Source organism: Musa acuminata, chromosome BXJ2-9 (assembly GCF_036884655.1).
Source record: "Musa acuminata AAA Group cultivar baxijiao chromosome BXJ2-9, Cavendish_Baxijiao_AAA, whole genome shotgun sequence".
Classification (NCBI taxonomy): domain Eukaryota; kingdom Viridiplantae; phylum Streptophyta; class Magnoliopsida; order Zingiberales; family Musaceae; genus Musa; species Musa acuminata.
In genome coordinates, this window is record NC_088346.1 from 44,212,205 (window position 1) to 44,231,054 (window position 18,850).

At 34.8% G+C, this 18,850-nt stretch overlaps 2 protein-coding genes across 3 annotated transcripts; both read right to left on the reverse strand.

Moving 5' to 3' along the window:
- Nucleotides 1-1,380: 1,380 nt before the first annotated feature.
- LOC135623547 (large ribosomal subunit protein bL9c-like) lies at nucleotides 1,381-6,699 on the reverse strand. Of its 2 annotated transcripts, XR_010491432.1 has the most exons (8): nucleotides 6,504-6,699; nucleotides 6,302-6,429; nucleotides 4,214-4,259; nucleotides 3,081-3,178; nucleotides 2,944-2,991; nucleotides 2,683-2,851; nucleotides 2,376-2,519; nucleotides 1,381-2,281 (listed from the first exon to the last, which is right to left on the reverse strand). XR_010491432.1 is itself a non-coding variant. In XM_065126656.1 (7 exons), exons 1-6 carry the CDS (start codon nucleotides 6,651-6,653, stop codon nucleotides 2,731-2,733), a joined length of 591 nt encoding a protein of 196 aa, XP_064982728.1. In that variant the 5' UTR covers nucleotides 6,654-6,699; the 3' UTR covers nucleotides 2,301-2,519; nucleotides 2,683-2,730. The 2 variants fall into 2 exon arrangements, 1 of the variants encoding a protein (XP_064982728.1); XM_065126656.1 differs by lacking the exon at nucleotides 1,381-2,281 and having other exon boundaries at nucleotides 2,301-2,519.
- Nucleotides 6,700-6,937: 238 nt separating this feature from the next.
- On the reverse strand, nucleotides 6,938-18,574 carry LOC103998776 (acyl-CoA-binding domain-containing protein 4). Its single transcript, XM_009420357.3, has 15 exons — nucleotides 18,335-18,574; nucleotides 15,865-15,987; nucleotides 15,586-15,663; nucleotides 15,388-15,507; nucleotides 15,200-15,266; nucleotides 13,747-13,808; nucleotides 13,425-13,564; nucleotides 13,227-13,353; nucleotides 12,180-12,294; nucleotides 11,985-12,073; nucleotides 9,773-9,856; nucleotides 9,129-9,443; nucleotides 8,999-9,058; nucleotides 8,714-8,893; nucleotides 6,938-7,388 (listed from the first exon to the last, which is right to left on the reverse strand). The coding sequence occupies exons 2-14, from the start codon at nucleotides 15,979-15,981 to the stop codon at nucleotides 8,717-8,719; spliced, it is 1,551 nt and encodes a 516-aa protein (XP_009418632.2). The 5' UTR covers nucleotides 15,982-15,987; nucleotides 18,335-18,574; the 3' UTR covers nucleotides 6,938-7,388; nucleotides 8,714-8,716.
- Nucleotides 18,575-18,850: the final 276 nt, after the last annotated feature.

Below are 18,850 nucleotides of genomic sequence, written 5' to 3' on the forward strand. Positions count from 1 at the left end.
TATACCTAAAGAAGGTGAATGCTTGGTAATACATAAAGCGCTTGCTACTCCATGAGATGATTGCAATGAAGAATGATTACTAAATAATATTTTTAATATATCTTATAAGCCTCTAAACAATGTTTATTATATTGTATTAATAGTGACAATTATAAGAACATTGTATCTCAAGATATAAGATAAGCTCAAGCTAATCATATCCTAAACCATATTGGTTTGTATGGTTCATGAAAGGCAATAGGGTACGAGTAACTAATCGATGCATGATTTTTTTTTTTATGGAAATTTTTTTTAAGGAAATATGTGGTGTGATGTAGTATCGAGAAGATCATAATAATATGATAGACATGCTATCCATGATGGTAGAAAGAATACATATATTTTTAAATTCAATGAAGTTAGAATTATGCTTTTGTCTAAGAGTTTGCTCTTAAACCTTTAACCCAAAAGCAGGAAAATAATTTCTTTACTCTAAATAAGTTTTAAGAGAAAGTACAGAAAGTCAGAATTATCTTTATATTAGCTACTAAAGAATGTATATAGCCTATATAAATTGCTGGTGAAGTAGAAGCTATTTTGAAGGAATTTATAGACATCTACTCTAAAGAACTTCCTAGCGGCCTACCTCCTCTTCGAGACATTCAACGTTGAATCAATCTAATTTTAAGAGTAATTTTGCTAAATAAATCTTATTATCAGATAAGTCCAAAAGAACATAAAAAGTTGAATAGACAAATTATGGATGTACTACACAAAGATTATATTTACTATGTATCCTCTATTGATTCCAAAGAGGATAAAACTTAGAAGATGTGCATCGATAGTCGTTACTATTAATTTTTCTTTTCCATGTCAAAGATTTTTTTGATATGCTTACTAGTGCTCAAATTTTCTCTAAAATTGATCTTCGAAGTGATTATCACTAAATCCGTATTAAACCAGGAGATGAATGAAAAACTATTTTCAAGACTCAAGAAGGTTTATATGAATAACTAGTTAGACTATTTGGACTTCCAAATGCTTTGAGCACCTTCAAGCTATTAATAAATCAAATTCTATTTTTCTTAGACTAGGAAGTTTGTTGTTGTTTACTTTAATAATATTCTTATTTATAGTCATAAAAAACTTGATCAAATTAAATATTTGAGAATTATTCTATCAATCTAAAGGTCAAAACAAAGATCTCATGTTACCTCATGCCGAATTTGCTTATAACTTTATGGTTAATAGTAGTTTCTATGAAGTGTTTGAATTATCTTTTTAAAGTTGGAGAGGATTTTACTATTACTATGACAAAAATTCATTAAAAAAAAAGTAAAAAAGAAGCTTGAAGCTAGTAACCAAGCTTTAATAAAAAAAAGTCCAACAAACATCGAGGTGTGATGATCATCGAAGGAGATCTTGTTTGGATATTTTTGAAAAAAAATATTTTGTAGTAAAAACTTACAAAGAATTAATGACGATACTTACAGGACTGAACTTGCTCCTAATATTCGTACTCACTTCATTTTTAACATTCAAGATTTATTAGTTTACAATGATAACATTCAAGATTTATTAGTTTACCACTCATGGGCGAGTTCTTCTCCAATTCTATCAAATTTTAAGAAAATTATTCGAAATAATTATAAAAATTTAAAATAGCAAAGAACAATACATTATGAATTTAATATGTATTATGTTTTATGCTTGACTTTCAATCATTCAACGTACAAAGGATCTATAAATGGAAAAGGAATAAAGATTGATGGAGATTTTTATTTTTAAAATCTTATTAAACTTTTACATTTGAAATTATTAATTCATAGTTATCTCTTTAGAGAGAGAGAAAAAATTCTCATTTATTCTTTCATATTTTATTTCTTTTTACCGCTCTCTTCTTCTCTCCTCGCCTTGTTTGCCATCATATGTACACATGAAAGTGAACAAGAATGCCTACATTACAACCCAAGAACCAATAAATATCCGATTTAGCTAACCTCGGTTTAATTCACTGTTAAACTGTTTCAATCTTGAATACCATGTCTGCTTCCGTCACTATATTTTCATAATATTATTCATATATTTTAAATTCTTAGTGTAATACATAAAATTATATCTTATTTTTGAATTAAAAAAAATTAAATATAGTACGTTGACCATCCGGTCAAACCAATACCTGATCCCAAAACTCGCGCGGTTCGCTGTCAGGTGCAATTCCGACGTCTACGATTTGAGCTTCCCTCTTGCAAACCGTGACATGGTCTCCACGTCCACCATTATGGTCGGCGCTTTCGGATACCTAAAATAAAATGCAGCCATAACATGAAGATGCAATTTAAGCATAAATCACATGATCATCCTTCCGCTGGTCAGGTATCAGTTTGCAGCCTTACAGAAAATGCAGGAAATCTGTTGAAAACATTACTGCTCAACAAAATGTGGCTCGGATTGAATAATCTGAATTTGATACTGGTCACCTCGGTAGGATTATGCATCTCTCTTCCATGTGAACCCCCATCTGTTCTTCTGCAACTTCACTGTAATATACATCATAAGCAATGGGTTTCATGTGGAGGATATCTAAGCTGTGAGCTGAAAAATAATCTGAAGGAGAACTCGGTAGCCTTCTAACTTCAGTTGGTTTATTAAGTCTGATGTCTGAAAACTAAAGTATCATTGATCTGATAAAAATTTACTTACTCTTTGAAGGATGGGCTTTCCTCCCTGTCTCCGGTGAGATTGAAGGTGCTAATTTGCATAAACATTCAATCTCACTACGGCGGAGACTTCCGGATGAAGCTTTAGCTCAGCTATGTATTCCCCCGTCTCACGGATCTCAGGAAGAGTGACGATTCTTTTGTCAACATCCCTGATGAAATAAATACGAAATAATCCAATATGAAAGAGTAATAAATAATATATGCCAGTTTCCACTGCAATTATTTTTTAATTTAGACATACCGGTTTAGTTGTGCCTTTATGATGTCCACAAGGTCTTGGGCAGTAACACTAGCAAAAACAATTGATGATGTCAAAATGCAGACAAAATCTTATAATGACTGAAATTATTGGTGTTGGATTATAGTAGTACAACTCACGTTCCAAATATTTGTTTTCCTTTTCCACCTTTGCGTTTCACCTTGAAAGCTCCAACTGTCTGGAAAATCAGCGCAAGCTGTTGTGCTTCTTCTTTCACCTGGTTAATAAACCAATATACGAAACACAAAGCAACTTTCAACATATTTACTTCACATGTTACGAAAACTTGAAGACTAAACAATGATACTAAGAGAAACAAAAGGGGAAGCAAGCAAAACCTTCCAGAAACAAGATGGAACAAACAACAACGCCTGCATAACTAAACATGAAAAGCAAACAAGAAGCTTATGGCTCTGAAAAAATATAACTGAACATCAATAACATGAAAACCGTAAGAACTGTCGATAATTTTTAGTGCTCTGAAAAATGCAACCACCTAAGTGAAAATTGTAGAAAGGAGTGACTTGTAATGGCAACAGTAACTGAAAATTAGCTGAAGTCATCCCACAACCATAAGTCTAAAATTTTAAAATGTCTATGAATATGATTATGAACCTAAATACTCATCTTGCAGCTGCTGTAGTTTACATCTTGAATATAGTTCTCCTGTATGATGCGTAGCCAAGTAAATGTTTTAGAACGTTGCTAATAACAGAAACAATAAGGGCAGACCTGGTACAATGGTAATGTTGTTATTTTACAACGACCAGGGTTTGAGTTATAAAAAATAATCTCTTTAATTATTTAAAGGTAAAACTGCACACATTGATCCTTCCCGGACCTTGCTTTAGAGAGAATCTCGTGCAATAGATATGTCTTTCGTTTTTATATTTGCTAATACCACAAAGAAAAATCAAAGGATTACACAGCCCTAGTCTAAATAGCTGTAATAGAAGATGGCCCAAAATAGTGGACAAAGTAATCAGCATAGGTACGAAGCTTCTAGTCTAAGAGTGATTCTAACAAATATGATTTTACTATGATTCTCTATGAACTAACATGACCTGCATACTTCCAGAACCAACATTCACCTGTCAGTAAGATCACTGGTCGTTTTAAGTCGTCAATGGATCAAGCGATAAAATGAAATCCGACACTTGAAAAAGTACATTGGTGCAAGGAATTCACCAAACAGGCTGGAGTTCACTCGATGTGAATAGAGCTACACAATGAGTGCAGAATAAGATCTCACCCGCTGTTTCTCAGCCTCAATTCTCTCCTCCTCGATCCGCATTTCCCTAGATAGAGAAAAAAAAAGATAAGGTAGATACATCTAGTTCCAAATGCAAGCATGGTGAAATATCAACTGAGAAGAATAATTAGCTTGTAGATCAACATCTCAACTCACAAGATCTTAACAAATTCTTAGAGAAGTGATTCTAGTAAATAATTCCAAACTAGCTAAAAGCAATGAAATAATGGTTCATGTCCTGAATGCATCCAGAAGACAAGGAAACCTAAGCAAGTTTTGTCAAAAAGTTACTGCCTTGCAAATTCATATTGGTGCCAACCATCTTACATATCATGGATAATTTGGTGAATTGCACTAGACCTAGTTCAGAAACTAGTTTAAAATAGGTCAGAGACTAGCCCAAAATAAATGCACTCTTTAGAAATGACAATCTTATGGATTTTAAACACATGATAGAGTCCATAATAAACATCTTCAACTCAAAGAACCTCTTTCTAGAGGCATATTGTGAGATGAATAATCATTCTACAAACAAATGGAAAGTTTGCACTTTGCAGTAACTTAGGAAATAGAAAATCTATAAATGCTTCAACTTACAAGTAAATTTGCCACCACGCTATGCTGGAAGGTCAAACTTGGTTCTCTTTCATCTTTTGATTAAGTTTGAATAAAGCCTAACATCCCTATTGTTTAAATGGAGAGATAACCTGTAACAAGCTTTGAGGAAGCTACCAACTGAACAATTTCATTAATTTCTAATTTTATCATGTTCAGCTTATTGTATCTGTCAATCCAGAGTGCATGGGTGTATTAAAAATGCTATACAAAATTTCTACAACTAAAACTAATTGCTACTACAGAACGAATTTTTTCATATGGTTCTAATGATTTTATAGCTATTTTGCTACAGAGTGTTGCGGTTCATGTTCCCCTCTATTAATCAAATATACAAAGAAAGATGCAAGACTAATGAGGCTAAAACAAGATAAATGGCTCTTGGAAAAATTGATTGGTGGTCGTTTTAAGAAACTGATGGACTTGGCCTTATGCAATATGCAAGGAAGTTTAAAAATAATAATAAAGAGGATGAGTTCTTTCTTTTTTCACTTAGGAACTTGAAAACATGATGCTTAGAGTAATTTTGCCATCTCAGTGTAGGCTTCGCTTTGCAAAACTTGTTTAACATTTGAACACATTTCTTTTTGAACATGTAACAAAATGAATGCAATATGTGCTTGTTGAATGATGTGATTTTCCAGCCCAAAACTTTGTGCTACTTGCTTTGAACAACAGAGCAGTCACAGAGCCAGGTGTCTTTTGAGTGATTAATTATAACAATTCTTATACTGCATTTTATGATCTACACTCGGAGATAAGAATTGAAGAATCAATAATATATGGCCAAATGGCCCTCTTCCAATAACTTGGGCCTCGACACTTTGAGCCATGTCATGAAGGGCAATCTTAGATTGAATTAGATGTTGAGTCAGTGGGCTACCTGGATCACAAGGAGAAAAATCAATAACTAAAGAGACAATCCCAGTGAGCAGCTGACAAATTCGTGTCCAAATGGACTACACAACAGGAGACATCTTATTGACAAAACCATGCGACCATCCGTAGCAAAATCTAAACTTTAACAAATTAAGGGTCTTCAGCCTAAAGGGGAAAAGGTCAAATTTAACATTAGTTAGTTATAATGTAGTCTCTAACGCTTTCATTAGAAAAGCAAAGAACTCAAACATTGTCCCTCAAACACGAAATTATCTCACTTATTTAATCACAATAGTCAGATTGACGACTGTTTCAATAGCTAATCGAAAATATTCTCTTTTCGCGACATTACTGTTTCCACAATCTAACTTCTATATGCCATCATTTCTTTATAGAATTTTACGAAAAAAAGGCCAACAATGGTTACCTAGGCGCTAAATTTCAACATTTCCTCAAGTACGGACAACAATGATCACAAGACTAGAACGCATTTTATAGCCACAGGACTTCATTCTACAAAAAAACTCAAAATAACATAATTTATGGATGAACTAAACGGAGAGAGAGGTGGAGAAGAAGCCAAAGGGAACGCACTTGAGCAAGAGAGGGGTGACGAGCTGAGCCCTGCCCGTGGGTAGCAGGAAGTTGCGGTAGTACCCGGCTTTCACGTCAAGGAGATCCCCCTTCTTCCCCAGCTCCGTGACGTCCTCCTTGAGGATGATCTACGCAGAAATTACACGATCAACATCAACAACAAACGAACTCGAAGGAAGAAGAGGACCATTCGGTTGCATGCCTTGCGGATCTTCTTGGCTTTCTTCTGAGCGAGTATCGGCATCACCCTCCCGGCCTCGATGGGATTCCTCGGCCCCTCGTTTCGCGCGCCTCCGCCGACTCGATGCGGCCGCGGGCAGCAGGCCGAGCCCCATGATAAGGTTGAAGCCATTGCGGTACCTTCTATTCCTCTCTGTCTTCGCTCTGGCTCGCGTCTTATCTCCTTCTGCTTATATCGATCGTGCGGGGTTGCTTCGTTCGGGTCGGATCTGAACTCTTGGATGGATCTCGTGCTTTAATACGGACTCGGTAGGCCTGCTAACGGATTGGATCCATGTCCAAAACGGGTAATGGGTTGGGTTGAAGCCCATGCAAGAAAGAAACAAGAAGTGGACTTAATCGTAAACCTGAGAGTCGACTCCAAATTTCCAACAATAATAAAATATCACCTTCATCTTAGCATAACACTATCTCATAAAAATCTTTATTTATGAATGTAACACGAAGATTACACAACAAATAGACAGCATTGGCTCCCTTTTCCATTACCATTCGATGACTAAATGCAGAATTCTCGCATTTGGTATCGTCTTGTCATAGATTCCATCCAAGCTAATCTATGCTGAGAAATACATTATTATTTTACTGCCAGAGTTAACCTTGCCTTCAGAACAATGTCATAATAAGCGAACGAAACATTTTGAAGCTGGAAAATTCTTTCATTTAGTGTCACTGATAAACAATTCAAGTGACAATTCGAGATCTCATAGGGCTCTGCGTTACAAGGAGTTTGGATGTAGTATACAGCATCCTGTATTCAGCTGCCGGAAAAGTCTTGACAAAGCGGTTGGCATGAAATAATTGTTCCTCCTTGCAGGGGATAATATAACCCTTTTCTATCTACAACCTACAAATATTTGGGGTGATGAAGAATTAGATTAACAATAATGTTCTGAAAAAGACGGCAGTTACTGGTATTGAATGAATCAGTGCTTTCCCAGATTATAATATGCATGTGGAACAATAGAGAATATACCTGTATACATGTAAGCTAAAAATATTTTTCGGAAATAAGTGTATGAGATCATAGAGCAGACGAAAATATAGCCAAGGGGTGAAGAAAAATTGTAATCCTATATAAAGCCTACCAAAATTGTTCACCTAACATGGAAATATGAACTTCCATAAATGCTTATGTGTTTCTAACCAATATCAGTGCCGATATTTCTAGAACTTCAATTAAGTAGCACCTATGAAGTCAACATAAACTTAGACACTTGGAGATGAAAGCAAAACAAGTAGATGTGTTAACTAGAACTGAAGTTCAACGGAAAAAAAAAAAAAAACAATAGAAGATGCTTACTGTCAATCTTTGATTTATTACCTACAAAATCATATAGGAGTTAACAAGATTGTACAAGTCTAAGAAATACTAATAGATGTCATGCTCCATTGATTGAAATGCCATGAGTTATGACTCATTTCAATGGCTCAGTTGATCATAAAGTTTGAAATGATGGTATGGGGTGATAGTTTTCTGAACCATGGCATGATAAAATGAGAACATGTCCCGACAGACTGGCCTAAGAGCAAGGCCTTTTTTTATAACACAAGCCAAAGCAGCAATAAATTAGCAAACAAATGCCTTAATGGTCACCTTGGAACATTGCCAATGGCATCAAAACCTGACAAGCAATCATTATACCCTTAAAATTGACAATGAGGATCACCACAATGATCATATTATGAAGACTAAGCTCATTTTCCTGATTGTTATAGGATAGGTGTGCAATCCCAACTTGGCGAGCCCTGTGGTCATGCTATATTAGGTGGCAAAGAGGATGGATCTCATTTAATCATACCATCTTCGTAAGAGTGACATCATCAAAAGAATATTGAAGGGATGATTGATTGGCATCTACCCTTGTATAGCAGAAGAACACTCCTAGACTAATGATATAATGGACCCCGTACTTCTCAGTTATATATAATACAAAGAATGTATGCTTTCTCATCAACTATATTAAACATACTGGGGTATCAATTTGCTCTGACAAATTGAGAGATTTCAGAATACTAGTATCTTACAAACAATTTGATAAGAATGCTCACCAATATTATATGACAAACAACACCCATCAGGCAGACAGAAGAAACTAATTAATAGCAAAAATTTTGACAGCTGAAGAACAAGTATCTTTTTGTCACTGGGGAACAGCAAAATAATCTTACATTTTATTGTTCAGAGTTTTGTGTGGTGCCAGACAACCATTGCCAGACACCCCCTGATCTCTGCTTCTGAGCATCAACTGTCTCCTGTTCCATTTGAGATTTCTGATGACGTAGGACCTCAAGCTCATTTTCTAATGAGCTAAATGAGACCAGGCTTTTCTGTATCTGAGCAATATTTGTCTACAATGACCCAGAAAGAAAAAGAGAACACAAAATACTTAGTACCAAATGGCTATGATCATCCTCAAAGAATGAAATGGATGATGAAACAAAAATATCAAATACCTCTAACTTTAGACATCTTGCACTTTCAGCAGCTAGTTGACTTTGAACTGATTGAAGTTCCTTGAGAAACAGAAAAAGCAGAAGTTTCAGAATTACAAAATTGTAAATACTGTCATGACGGAAAATTTACCTTTAATAATTCAGTATGGGAAATATTCAACTCATCAATTCTGGCCTGTATCCTTGACTTCTCATCTCTTACTTCCACTATCCTGGATTTTAAAATCTTCGTTTCTGCTTTAAGACTATCAGTATTATTTTGGGCACTCTCATGGTTGCTCTTGCTGTTTGAATCATCTATGTTCTTACTACTATTGTTTTTTTCATCGGTTGCAGCGATTATGGCATAAGCTGCAGTTACAGAAGCTGCAGCAGCTGCTGCAGCAGGTGATTGAAGAAGACGTGGTCGTATTGGCTCTTTAGGCTTAATTTTTAGAACAAACACCTAAAAGAAAATTGAAAATTTACATCAGTACAAACAACTCCATTAAGTATATACAAATGACAGGAATTCACAAGAAAAAAAAAAGAAATCATGTTATACAATAAAATTAAAAGGAAGCCTAAGAATTTGGTGTGCTGCCTCACCCCAGTTCATGAGCATAATTTGGTAAATAAAACATAAATACCTTATATAATCGAACATACAATGAACATGGAGATGCAAATAACATGTGTACAACATTCAAAAAAATTTGTTGCAACAGAAGAATTTGCCCCAATGTATGACATAAAAGCCATACATACTAGGATTGGAAACATTTTCTTTTATACCTCATTGTTGTACTTCCCATTATAACCACCAAAGGCAATTAAGAGCTTCTCACCATCTATCATTGTTGAGCAAAGAGTAAGACCCTGTCAAGAACCAGTAACATGATATCAGAATCTAGTGGTGCAATTAAGTGCCATTCTTTTTTTTTTCCCTCATAACTTCATGAGATGAGTTTACCCATACCACATGATCTGAAATATCTGTAGATGAAGTTAAAAGAAAGTTGAACAAAGTTAGAAGGCATCCAGTTTTATTGATATCCAATTAATCATTATTGCATAACTTTGTCTAAATATTCTGTGTCTACAAAACAATTGCTTATAATGGTATGATAGACATCTCATATAGGAATCACCCTTGGCATCTTGCTTGGGACATCAACAGCCAAATTCAGTAATCAAAACCAAGATTTCTATTTAATCACAAAAACACATGTCTTATTCAATAACATACAGCTCTCACCCATATATGTCACGTTATTATTGTATCATGACTCACAATCACCTCAGGTAAATTGAGCACCAATTTTTTGTCTTGGAAGAGAAAGGGTGTATGAACATGGCATGGGGGAGATCACCCCTATATATATATATATATATATAAGTGAATATGAGAATGCTATTATTTTCATTGAAACTAATTAAAAATGAAAATGTTAATTTTTTTCCATATTTGCTTATTGTAATTTTCCCCTGTTTGTCACCAAATAAAAGCAGTCTGAGTCTCTATTGTACCAGTCAATCATTGGAACTTTTACTATTGTTGCTGGAAATCACGGCAGAGATAGATTGCAATAGTGAGAACAAGCATAACTATTGCTTGAACATTTGCAGCAAGTGCAATTGTGAAAAACAATAATCATCATTACTGGTTATGTTCCACAATATTTCTGACACTAAACTGCTGTGCTACACAGTTCAATTGGTATATGTTTTATTCAATCTTAAAATTCCATCATGCTTAAATTATAATATTTTATTTTATTGGTAAACCTGTCTGTATTATGAATTAACTTAGATGATATATTTTTTTCAAAGGATTTAATAGTTGGGTTGCTGCCTAGAGCCTACGTGGGTAGTGGCTGAACCAAAAACACTAATTAGGCTTTCCTACATAACAACACTACTATATTAGCATTTCAAATTTGACATTATTCTCTTTTGATTGACGAGTAGCAATATGATAGAGAACGGTCTCAGCTAGAAAATAATTTAAAAAATAAAAAACAAACATGCAGAAAAATAAAAAAAAATTATAAATATAAAAGAGACAGCCATTTTGGCATGTATTATAGTTTAAAACTTATCTGAAATTCAAATGTTTGAAACATATTTTTAAACAAGTAAAAATATTTTCACACACTTTTTTATCATCTAATTTTAATACTTGTCTAAATGTTCGAAGTATGTTCGCAAAGGTTCGAAACAAATTTTAAACAATTAAAATTAATTAATTTCATAAGAAGCAAATTTTTACTATTCTTACGAAATGTGAATTGTATAACTCATTTATAATTAATTTCGTAATAAATCATCTCAAATGATTAAAACTAAAATCTAAAACAAATTAAAAAGCATAATGTTTCGAACCCTCAATACCTTCCAAAAAATTTCCTATCTTATTTGGCTGATTCATAAACAAATGTAACGTGTAAGACCCTCATATTTCTTAAGAGAGTCAAACTGGAATGAGTGTGCTTTTGGTAGAGATCTTAAGACAATTTCCTGCAAGACACCAATCCATGTTGGGATATGTCACAAAAAACGAATAAGAGATTAGTTTAGGGTACTGCATTCCAAAGTGGCAAGCAAACTATTAAAATGATTCTCTTTGAAGAAGTGATCAATACAGTGTAGAGTAAGCTGCATATGCCAGTCTGAGTGACACGATTCTTGCATCATCATGGGCCTCACTCTGAGCAAGCTACAAAATTCACAGGTCTTATGGAATATTGATCAAGCATGGGGCTAGAAAGGAAAATGTCATTAGCAAAAAGAACTAGGGAAATTTAGATATGTATATTTATAATAAGCATATGCAAAGCAGGGTCAAATGTGTCAAATTAGAGAAGTCAAGTATGTAGATAATAAATAAAAGAATATGTTAATCCTTCAAAAAGCACTAGATATGCAGACTTAGTTCAATTATACATTGCAAGAATAACTAAAACTGATCAAAAGCTAGAGAAAATATCAGGTTCTAGATGATAACCTCACTAGCAAGGGGCTCACGATTGCCAACACTTGTGGCCATGGACCACACAAACTTTGATATGTTCAAAACAATGGTTTCAGTGGCACCTGTAAGCAAAATCCTAGACTTCAGATTTTAACTATATAAGCAATCAAGAAGACTAATTTCCAATATCTAGAAGCATTAAAAGAAAATCAGTAGAAGTTCAGTCACCACTCATATTATCTCCACCACCAACTATATACCAATTCTCATCTACTATGGTGCTAGCATGACCACCTCTAGGAGTCACATATGCACCCTGAGTCTGTGGCTGTGACCACTCCATCTGCAATGCAAACCAACTAATTGACATGGAGCAATGTAAATAAGAACAAAACATCAACATTTTTAATATGGATTGGTTCAGAGGTTCCACATGTCTTTTTTCTTTCTTACATTAAACTTTGCATAGAAGATCCTGAAGAAAATGAAGTAAAATTCCAGACTCTATTTTGCCTACAGATTACAGTTACTTATCATGAAGCATCAATCCTTCAATTTCTTTGCTAGGTCCGTACTGGATATATGTTGGATTATGATGTACATGTACACTTCTATGATACATGTTGAGACTTCCTCTTAATATGTAATTTTTGAATAGTTAAAAAATTCAGCATGACTAGGGAATACTTATCAGATACCTGTTGGGATTCTTTTACTTTAATAGTGGTTTTCTAATCATAGATATGCACAAATGACTATAATGAACATGAATATGTTGCATGCATTAAGCATTAATGGCTAGTTAAATGAATAGAATCCTTTTCCTTCAACTTCGTAAATGCTTAGTATCTTCTTTATATTATTGGCATACTATATTGCTTGAACAATATTCCTTATGATACATAGGTCAGGTGCGATATAGTAAATATTTTATGAACCGTGATGAACAATTAGCTTGTTCTATAAATATTATGAAACTTTGTCAAATATAATATTATATGTTACAATATTCTTTACTGTCAATTTCCTTGTAGCAACATTTTATTTTTTTCAAGATTTGATGTAACAGTGTATTTGAATCATCCGTATTGGTATCCTATGTCCGTGTTCAACTTTACAGGTTCCTTAAGCCATATCAATTATCCATAAACAGACATTATCGGCAGTGCAAATGTTGATTAGACCATTCACATATATTATACACAACACAACCAAACGCTATTTTGTGATGAACCTATAACTAAGTTGAACCAAAGCTAACAAAAGGATACATACGGTCAACAAGTCAAGTAAATGCAGATCATTGAAACAGGTTGAATGAGATGAACCACCAAAGATCAGAAGATATTGGTCTCCATAAACTGCAGCTGTATGATCAAACCTCGGTGCTGGAGACGTGTTCCTGCATAAGAAATGGAATGACATACTCCTTTGCACAGATTTCTCCAATTAATATAAAATTGAAAAGCATACTTGATTTCAATTTCATCCCATGTCATAGTAGTCAAATCAAGAATATGGAGGTCATTTAGGAGATGCCTCTTCCTGTCTTCTCCACCAAACAGAAACAGTTTGGAGCCAACCAAAGTTGCAGATTGCCCTCCTCGAGCTATCTGTTAAGAAGCGGACATATATCTCAAAGCTCTCAGCAATTTTCCAGAAAAAATTTTCACTCGTACATAAAATTGACAGACATATCTACTCCTAGTCTTTGCACACAAACAATACATTTGACATCCTAAGAGAAAAAAATAAGAGATGTTAACAGAACCAGGAATCAGAGATCAAATTTTACCGGAATTTTACCATTGGTCTGTACTAGGGAACAGTTGTTTGTATCTAGATCAATCGACCAAACTGCAATTCAATAAATGACAATTAGATATAGAGTGGGAATTTTTTAGCAAACAAAATTCAAACCTAAGAGTATAGCTATAATATAAGAAACATAGGACTACCAGCTAACATGTCGCACATGAGTTACAATCTGTGATATTGCATATAATACAAGTTATAAAACTTTAAATAGATATGCTAATAATCGGTAATGGTATATGGGGAGGTCAGGAGTAATGTAACTGTGACACAGTGAACAGTCATGAAAAGCCACCAATTTATAATATTTTGGCTTTTCATATTATGCTAAGTTTCCTAATGATTAAAAAGTACTCGATTAATTGCTTGAAATTTATGTTATCATGTGACATCTAAACTTTTGGATTAATATTATTTGATTTGATCTCATGTAAAGTGTAAGCAGCATGTTGCTTGACATTCCATAGTGTTGAATGATAACTTTCTATCCAATGGTCACACTCCAGCTGCCATGAACCTGAGGTGAACTATTTATAGTTAAAATCGTCTATGAATGGTTATTAGAAATCCCCAAGTATCAAAAGTTTAGGTATGACAGGACCATACTCTTTCAAATATTACAAGGCACTCTTATACACGATAAACATTTAAAAGAGTCTCATTCTACATCGTTATTGCCCCACTTTACTAAAGTAACATAAAACTAACTGGCTGATTAGCACATCCCAAAACCAAGATCAAGAAGATAAGTCTTATTAAGATTTACAAGTAAAAAAACTCATTGATCATTCAATGGCACTATCATGAAAGCCAAAGATTTAGAAGTAAGAACCAAATATGCCTGTAGTGATCTCCAATAACAGCTTCTATTACAAGTTAGTTCATATATATTATATCAACTATGCCAATATGTACTATGGTATCAAAAGGGGAGAGAAGCAGAAGGAAGAGGAAGAAGAGGCATACCAAGCATGGGCTGACAGGTCAACAGTGGTCAGCAGTGTGAGCAAAAGGCCAATGATGGCAGGTGGCACAAAGGAGGCAAGCACGAGCATGCGAGAGAGAGAGAGAGAGAGAGAGAAGGGTGCAGGGGGGAAGGTTAGGGTTACCTCTAGTGAAAAAAGGGTCAAAACCAGGCTGGGAGCCTGGTTCAAGCCCCGTAATGGGCTAAATCCTAATGCTAACCCTAGTTCAAGGGCTACCAGGCGACAACTCAATATCAAACCTGGACCACCAGAAAGGAGTGATCCGCATTTTGGTCCAGTAAATACTGGCTGATACTTACCAGAGTGAATTCGCAGACCATGGTTATAAGAATTTGTTGTTGGACAAACGATTATGGCATTTCTGTAGTAACTTATGCAAGCACAAGCAATAGACAAAGCACATAACTAGAAGAAAATAGTTAGCTTAGTATGCCATGAAAAATCTACCTGTCACATTATCTGACAATTCCTTTGTATGGCCCGCAACAACTAGAAGTCCCTTTTCCCACTTAACCTGTTTATAAGGACAACACCATCTGAATATGAATTTTTTGTAAAAAGATCAACATCATAAGCGACAAGTCAAGTTTTAAATACAACAAATATTTTCTGTTGTGCAACTGCCAAAAACTCACCAAACTATGATCTGCCACTGCTGGAAATGCATTCTCCAAATTGATCTTTTCTAATTCAGAACTATCATTGTCTACCTTGAGGCTTAAAGTGGACCATTTTAATGTCCTAAAATCAAAAACCTGTAAAATTTAGCATATATCGTTATCTCCAATCTTATTACTTGATAATCATCATAACTCCAAATGATAATTTATCACCTGAACATCTGATAGATATCGGCCATTACGACTTCCACCAATTACATAGAGCTTTTCGTTAACAATTTCTGCTGCATGCTACAAGAATTTAAAAAGAAAAAGGTCAGCAGTGGATGAAAAGTAAAATTAAATTCCTGAGGTACAAAAAAATTATTAACTATAGTAGAAATTATTCTCAAAGCATTGATATGAGAACGAATGCAGGCTACAACCAGGTCACACCATGGTACCAACGGAATGACTTCATAGGTCATAATCGAGTCACCATCATATATGTACCTTATAACGGGATGGTGGGCACCAACCAGAAGGACAAAGTGAAAACCACTGGTCATAGCTTGCTAAAGATATAAAAGCAGTAATATCTGAATTTTCACTGACATCGGTGGCATCCATAGCAATCTAGAAAAACAAAAAAAATTCATTAAATGTACAAATTTAACATATGATCAGTAACAAAGGAAGTCATTAGAAAATGACAAATTGTTATTCATTTTTAGGAATAATCTGAAAAACAATCTAAGTTATTGACTTGGAAAGTAGATATTATAGTACAATAATCATTATGTTTAAATTTCTTATAAAATTAATGACATGCAAAAGTGAAACAATTAACAGTTGAGCAAATAAAGGATGATGCAACTACACATAATCCTAAGTCCAAAAAGAAAAGAAATTATCTTATACAAAATCCTCGCTGTTATCCCTGCACCATAGTATACATGACAATTCCTAGTTGGATCCAAAGATTTAAATATCAGTTTTGGTAACCTATTGGACCAGCATGAGGCATGTATACAAGGTGGTTAATTGACTTATCATGCCTGGTATCATTACATACAAGTAATAAAAAAAACCCAAAATGTATTATAGTGTCCTATTATCAAGCTATATGTTTTGATATTGGTACTTGGTCGGACTGATAAATGCCAATCAGTACATGCTGGTCTAACCAGCATTTAAATCTTTGGTTGGACTAACAGCATCTAATATCTGCATGGTCATCTTTGTGCACCATATTGCTTCAAAAATGATTCCAACCCAAGGCCTTCATATGAGACTTTAGCCCTAATATTTTCTATATGCTGCTATCTCTCTTTCTTCATCCTGCCTGCAAAGTTGTAAATACTGTGTTTATTGCTGATATCAACTAACTAATTTCAAGAATTTTCTACCATAAAGGCATTGTATCTATCAGCTAACGCTTTGTTAGTGTCTCTAGTCTCTACCACATGCTCAGCCTGCTCAAAAAAAAAAATCAAATGCCTCATGCTTCAATGTTTGGTTCTCTTTTGTGCATGTACTATGTGATCATAATACTCTTCAACCTAAGTACTTTAACAATTAAAGGACAATGTGGGAAGAAGCATGTAAAAGCATAACATGGCATGTTTCTATCTGGTCACTTAGTTTGTTCTGCCATTATTACCGAAACAACATTTTTTTCCCACTCCTATAATAAATGGAATGAGTTTCTAAAATACAAGGTAAATTATGTCACATCATTTCGCACTTCATGGTTGCATCTTTTTTTTAATTTCAATTAATGCATTTGCACACACACTTACACGAATACTGGAAGCATCAAATTGTGCAAGAATCTTGACCTTTTCTTGTTTATATCAAGTCATAATGGATACTAAGTAAAACTTGTGTACAACACTTAAAATTTCACATGCCAACAGAATTGTCAAATCTTAACTGTGATGAGCATTGAGCAACACCCTGAATTATTAGAACAATCTTGCTTCATCAAGAGCAGGTAACACTGAATTCTCAAGTCACTTCATAGTAACACTGAATTTTCTTGTGATTTTTTAAAGAAAAATCTCCATTCAATTGCGAAAAAGATGAAGTGAATAACCAGTTTTATTGACCAGACAGTTGTGTAAAAACAATGCAAATTTGTGATCAGGGTCCAGAGTTAAGTTGTGGCCCTTATCCACCACACATAATATCTGCAGAGGAACAGTCTCAAGTCCACCCTTGATTGTGACGCTAACCAATATGATGCATTGCCCATCCCACTAAAAAACTTAAAACAAACGAAACAGTCCCTAGAAAGATATCTGTATTGTTCTGACATATCCAACTGCAGCAAAAAAGTTATGCAGCATCTTGTAAGTCAAAGCAGGTTTCTTCAAAATTTATGAAATTGGAGTCCAAGAAAAAAAAATGAACAGATAAGCAAAACCAAATCATAAGAAAGAAATATACATTCTAAATTAACAAATCCAAATTTTCCCTGATGCATACTTGTTATCAACAATTATCAAGATTTCTGACAGACGTTAGAGTTTCTCTCTTCAGCATACGGCGAGACAATTTCAAACAGCTTTTAGGATCATAAATCCATATCAGCTGAATGATTGAGCACAAAATAACAGGAGTGGTATGAGCTTTAAAACCAGTGATTAGAATATCTAGAACCTACAATAAAGCCATTGTGATACAAGCATCCCAAGTGCATTCTGCAAGGCCATGACACGACAAACCCTTTTGCTAGTAATAAGCAAAACTCAGAACTCATAATGCTAGTCAGCATATATGTAGAGATCTTTCAAATAAGCTAAGCTATCATACCCTAAACAGCAAGCCTATCTAATTAGCCTCGTCAAGGGAAGCAATCAAAAGAAGAGGAGACCAAGATCGCATTTCCTTACAAGTCCACGACTCAGCGATCTTCTCAAGGATTTGAAACAAGGATCGAGGTAACGATCAATAAAGGATCGGAGGCGGGGATCTTCACCTTGGCTCTTTGCAGATCTGGGCGCGCGAGGAGGAGCGCCCTCGCTCGTTCGTTCGAGCGATCGATCAAGGGGAAGGGAGACACGAACCCCTTCTTCCTTCTCCTCTCGTTCTTGTGGTGTGCGCAGGATTATGTCTTCGTCATCGTCGTCCTCGTCGCCGTCTTCTCCGGACGCAGTCAACGGGGAACCCCAGATTTGGGCAGCAACATCGGCACGTTAAGCCGGTTTGAAACGGTGGATCCACAGTAGAGCCCGATTACGCGTACCAAAAAATCCTACCTCACTTGCTGCACTCTTTCACATGCCTATTAAGCGGGGCCCACGAGACCCGCATAAGGGGGTCGGGTTAGAGTACAAAATTAATGGCATTGATGGTGCGTTATTTATGGCACCATTAAAATTTTGAATCATGAAAATAATCTCTTAAAAAAATAATAATATATATTGATCTTCTTTGAATCCAATAATAATATTTAAAAATATATTTTTTTTTTATAAAATAATAAATAATAAAA

Excerpts from the sequence above, each read along its gene's own strand:
- LOC103998776 (XM_009420357.3), bottom strand. The coding sequence starts at position 15,981 with ATGGATGCCACCGATGTCAGTGAAAATTCAGATATTACTGCTTTTATA. Across the intron at positions 15,664-15,864 it reads GCCCACCATCCCGTTATAAG|CATGCAGCAGAAATTGTTAA; the intron begins GTACATATATGA and ends AAATTCTTGTAG. Across the intron at positions 9,857-11,984 it reads GTGAGCCCCTTGCTAGTGAG|GGTCTTACTCTTTGCTCAAC; the intron begins GTTATCATCTAG and ends GGTTCTTGACAG.
- LOC135623547 (XM_065126656.1), bottom strand. The coding sequence starts at position 6,653 with ATGGCTTCAACCTTATCATGGGGCTCGGCCTGCTGCCCGCGGCCGCAT. Across the intron at positions 3,179-4,213 it reads TTGAGGCTGAGAAACAGCGG|GTGAAAGAAGAAGCACAACA; the intron begins GTGAGATCTTAT and ends TTTATTAACCAG. Across the intron at positions 2,992-3,080 it reads GGAAAACAAATATTTGGAAC|TGTTACTGCCCAAGACCTTG; the intron begins GTGAGTTGTACT and ends TGTTTTTGCTAG.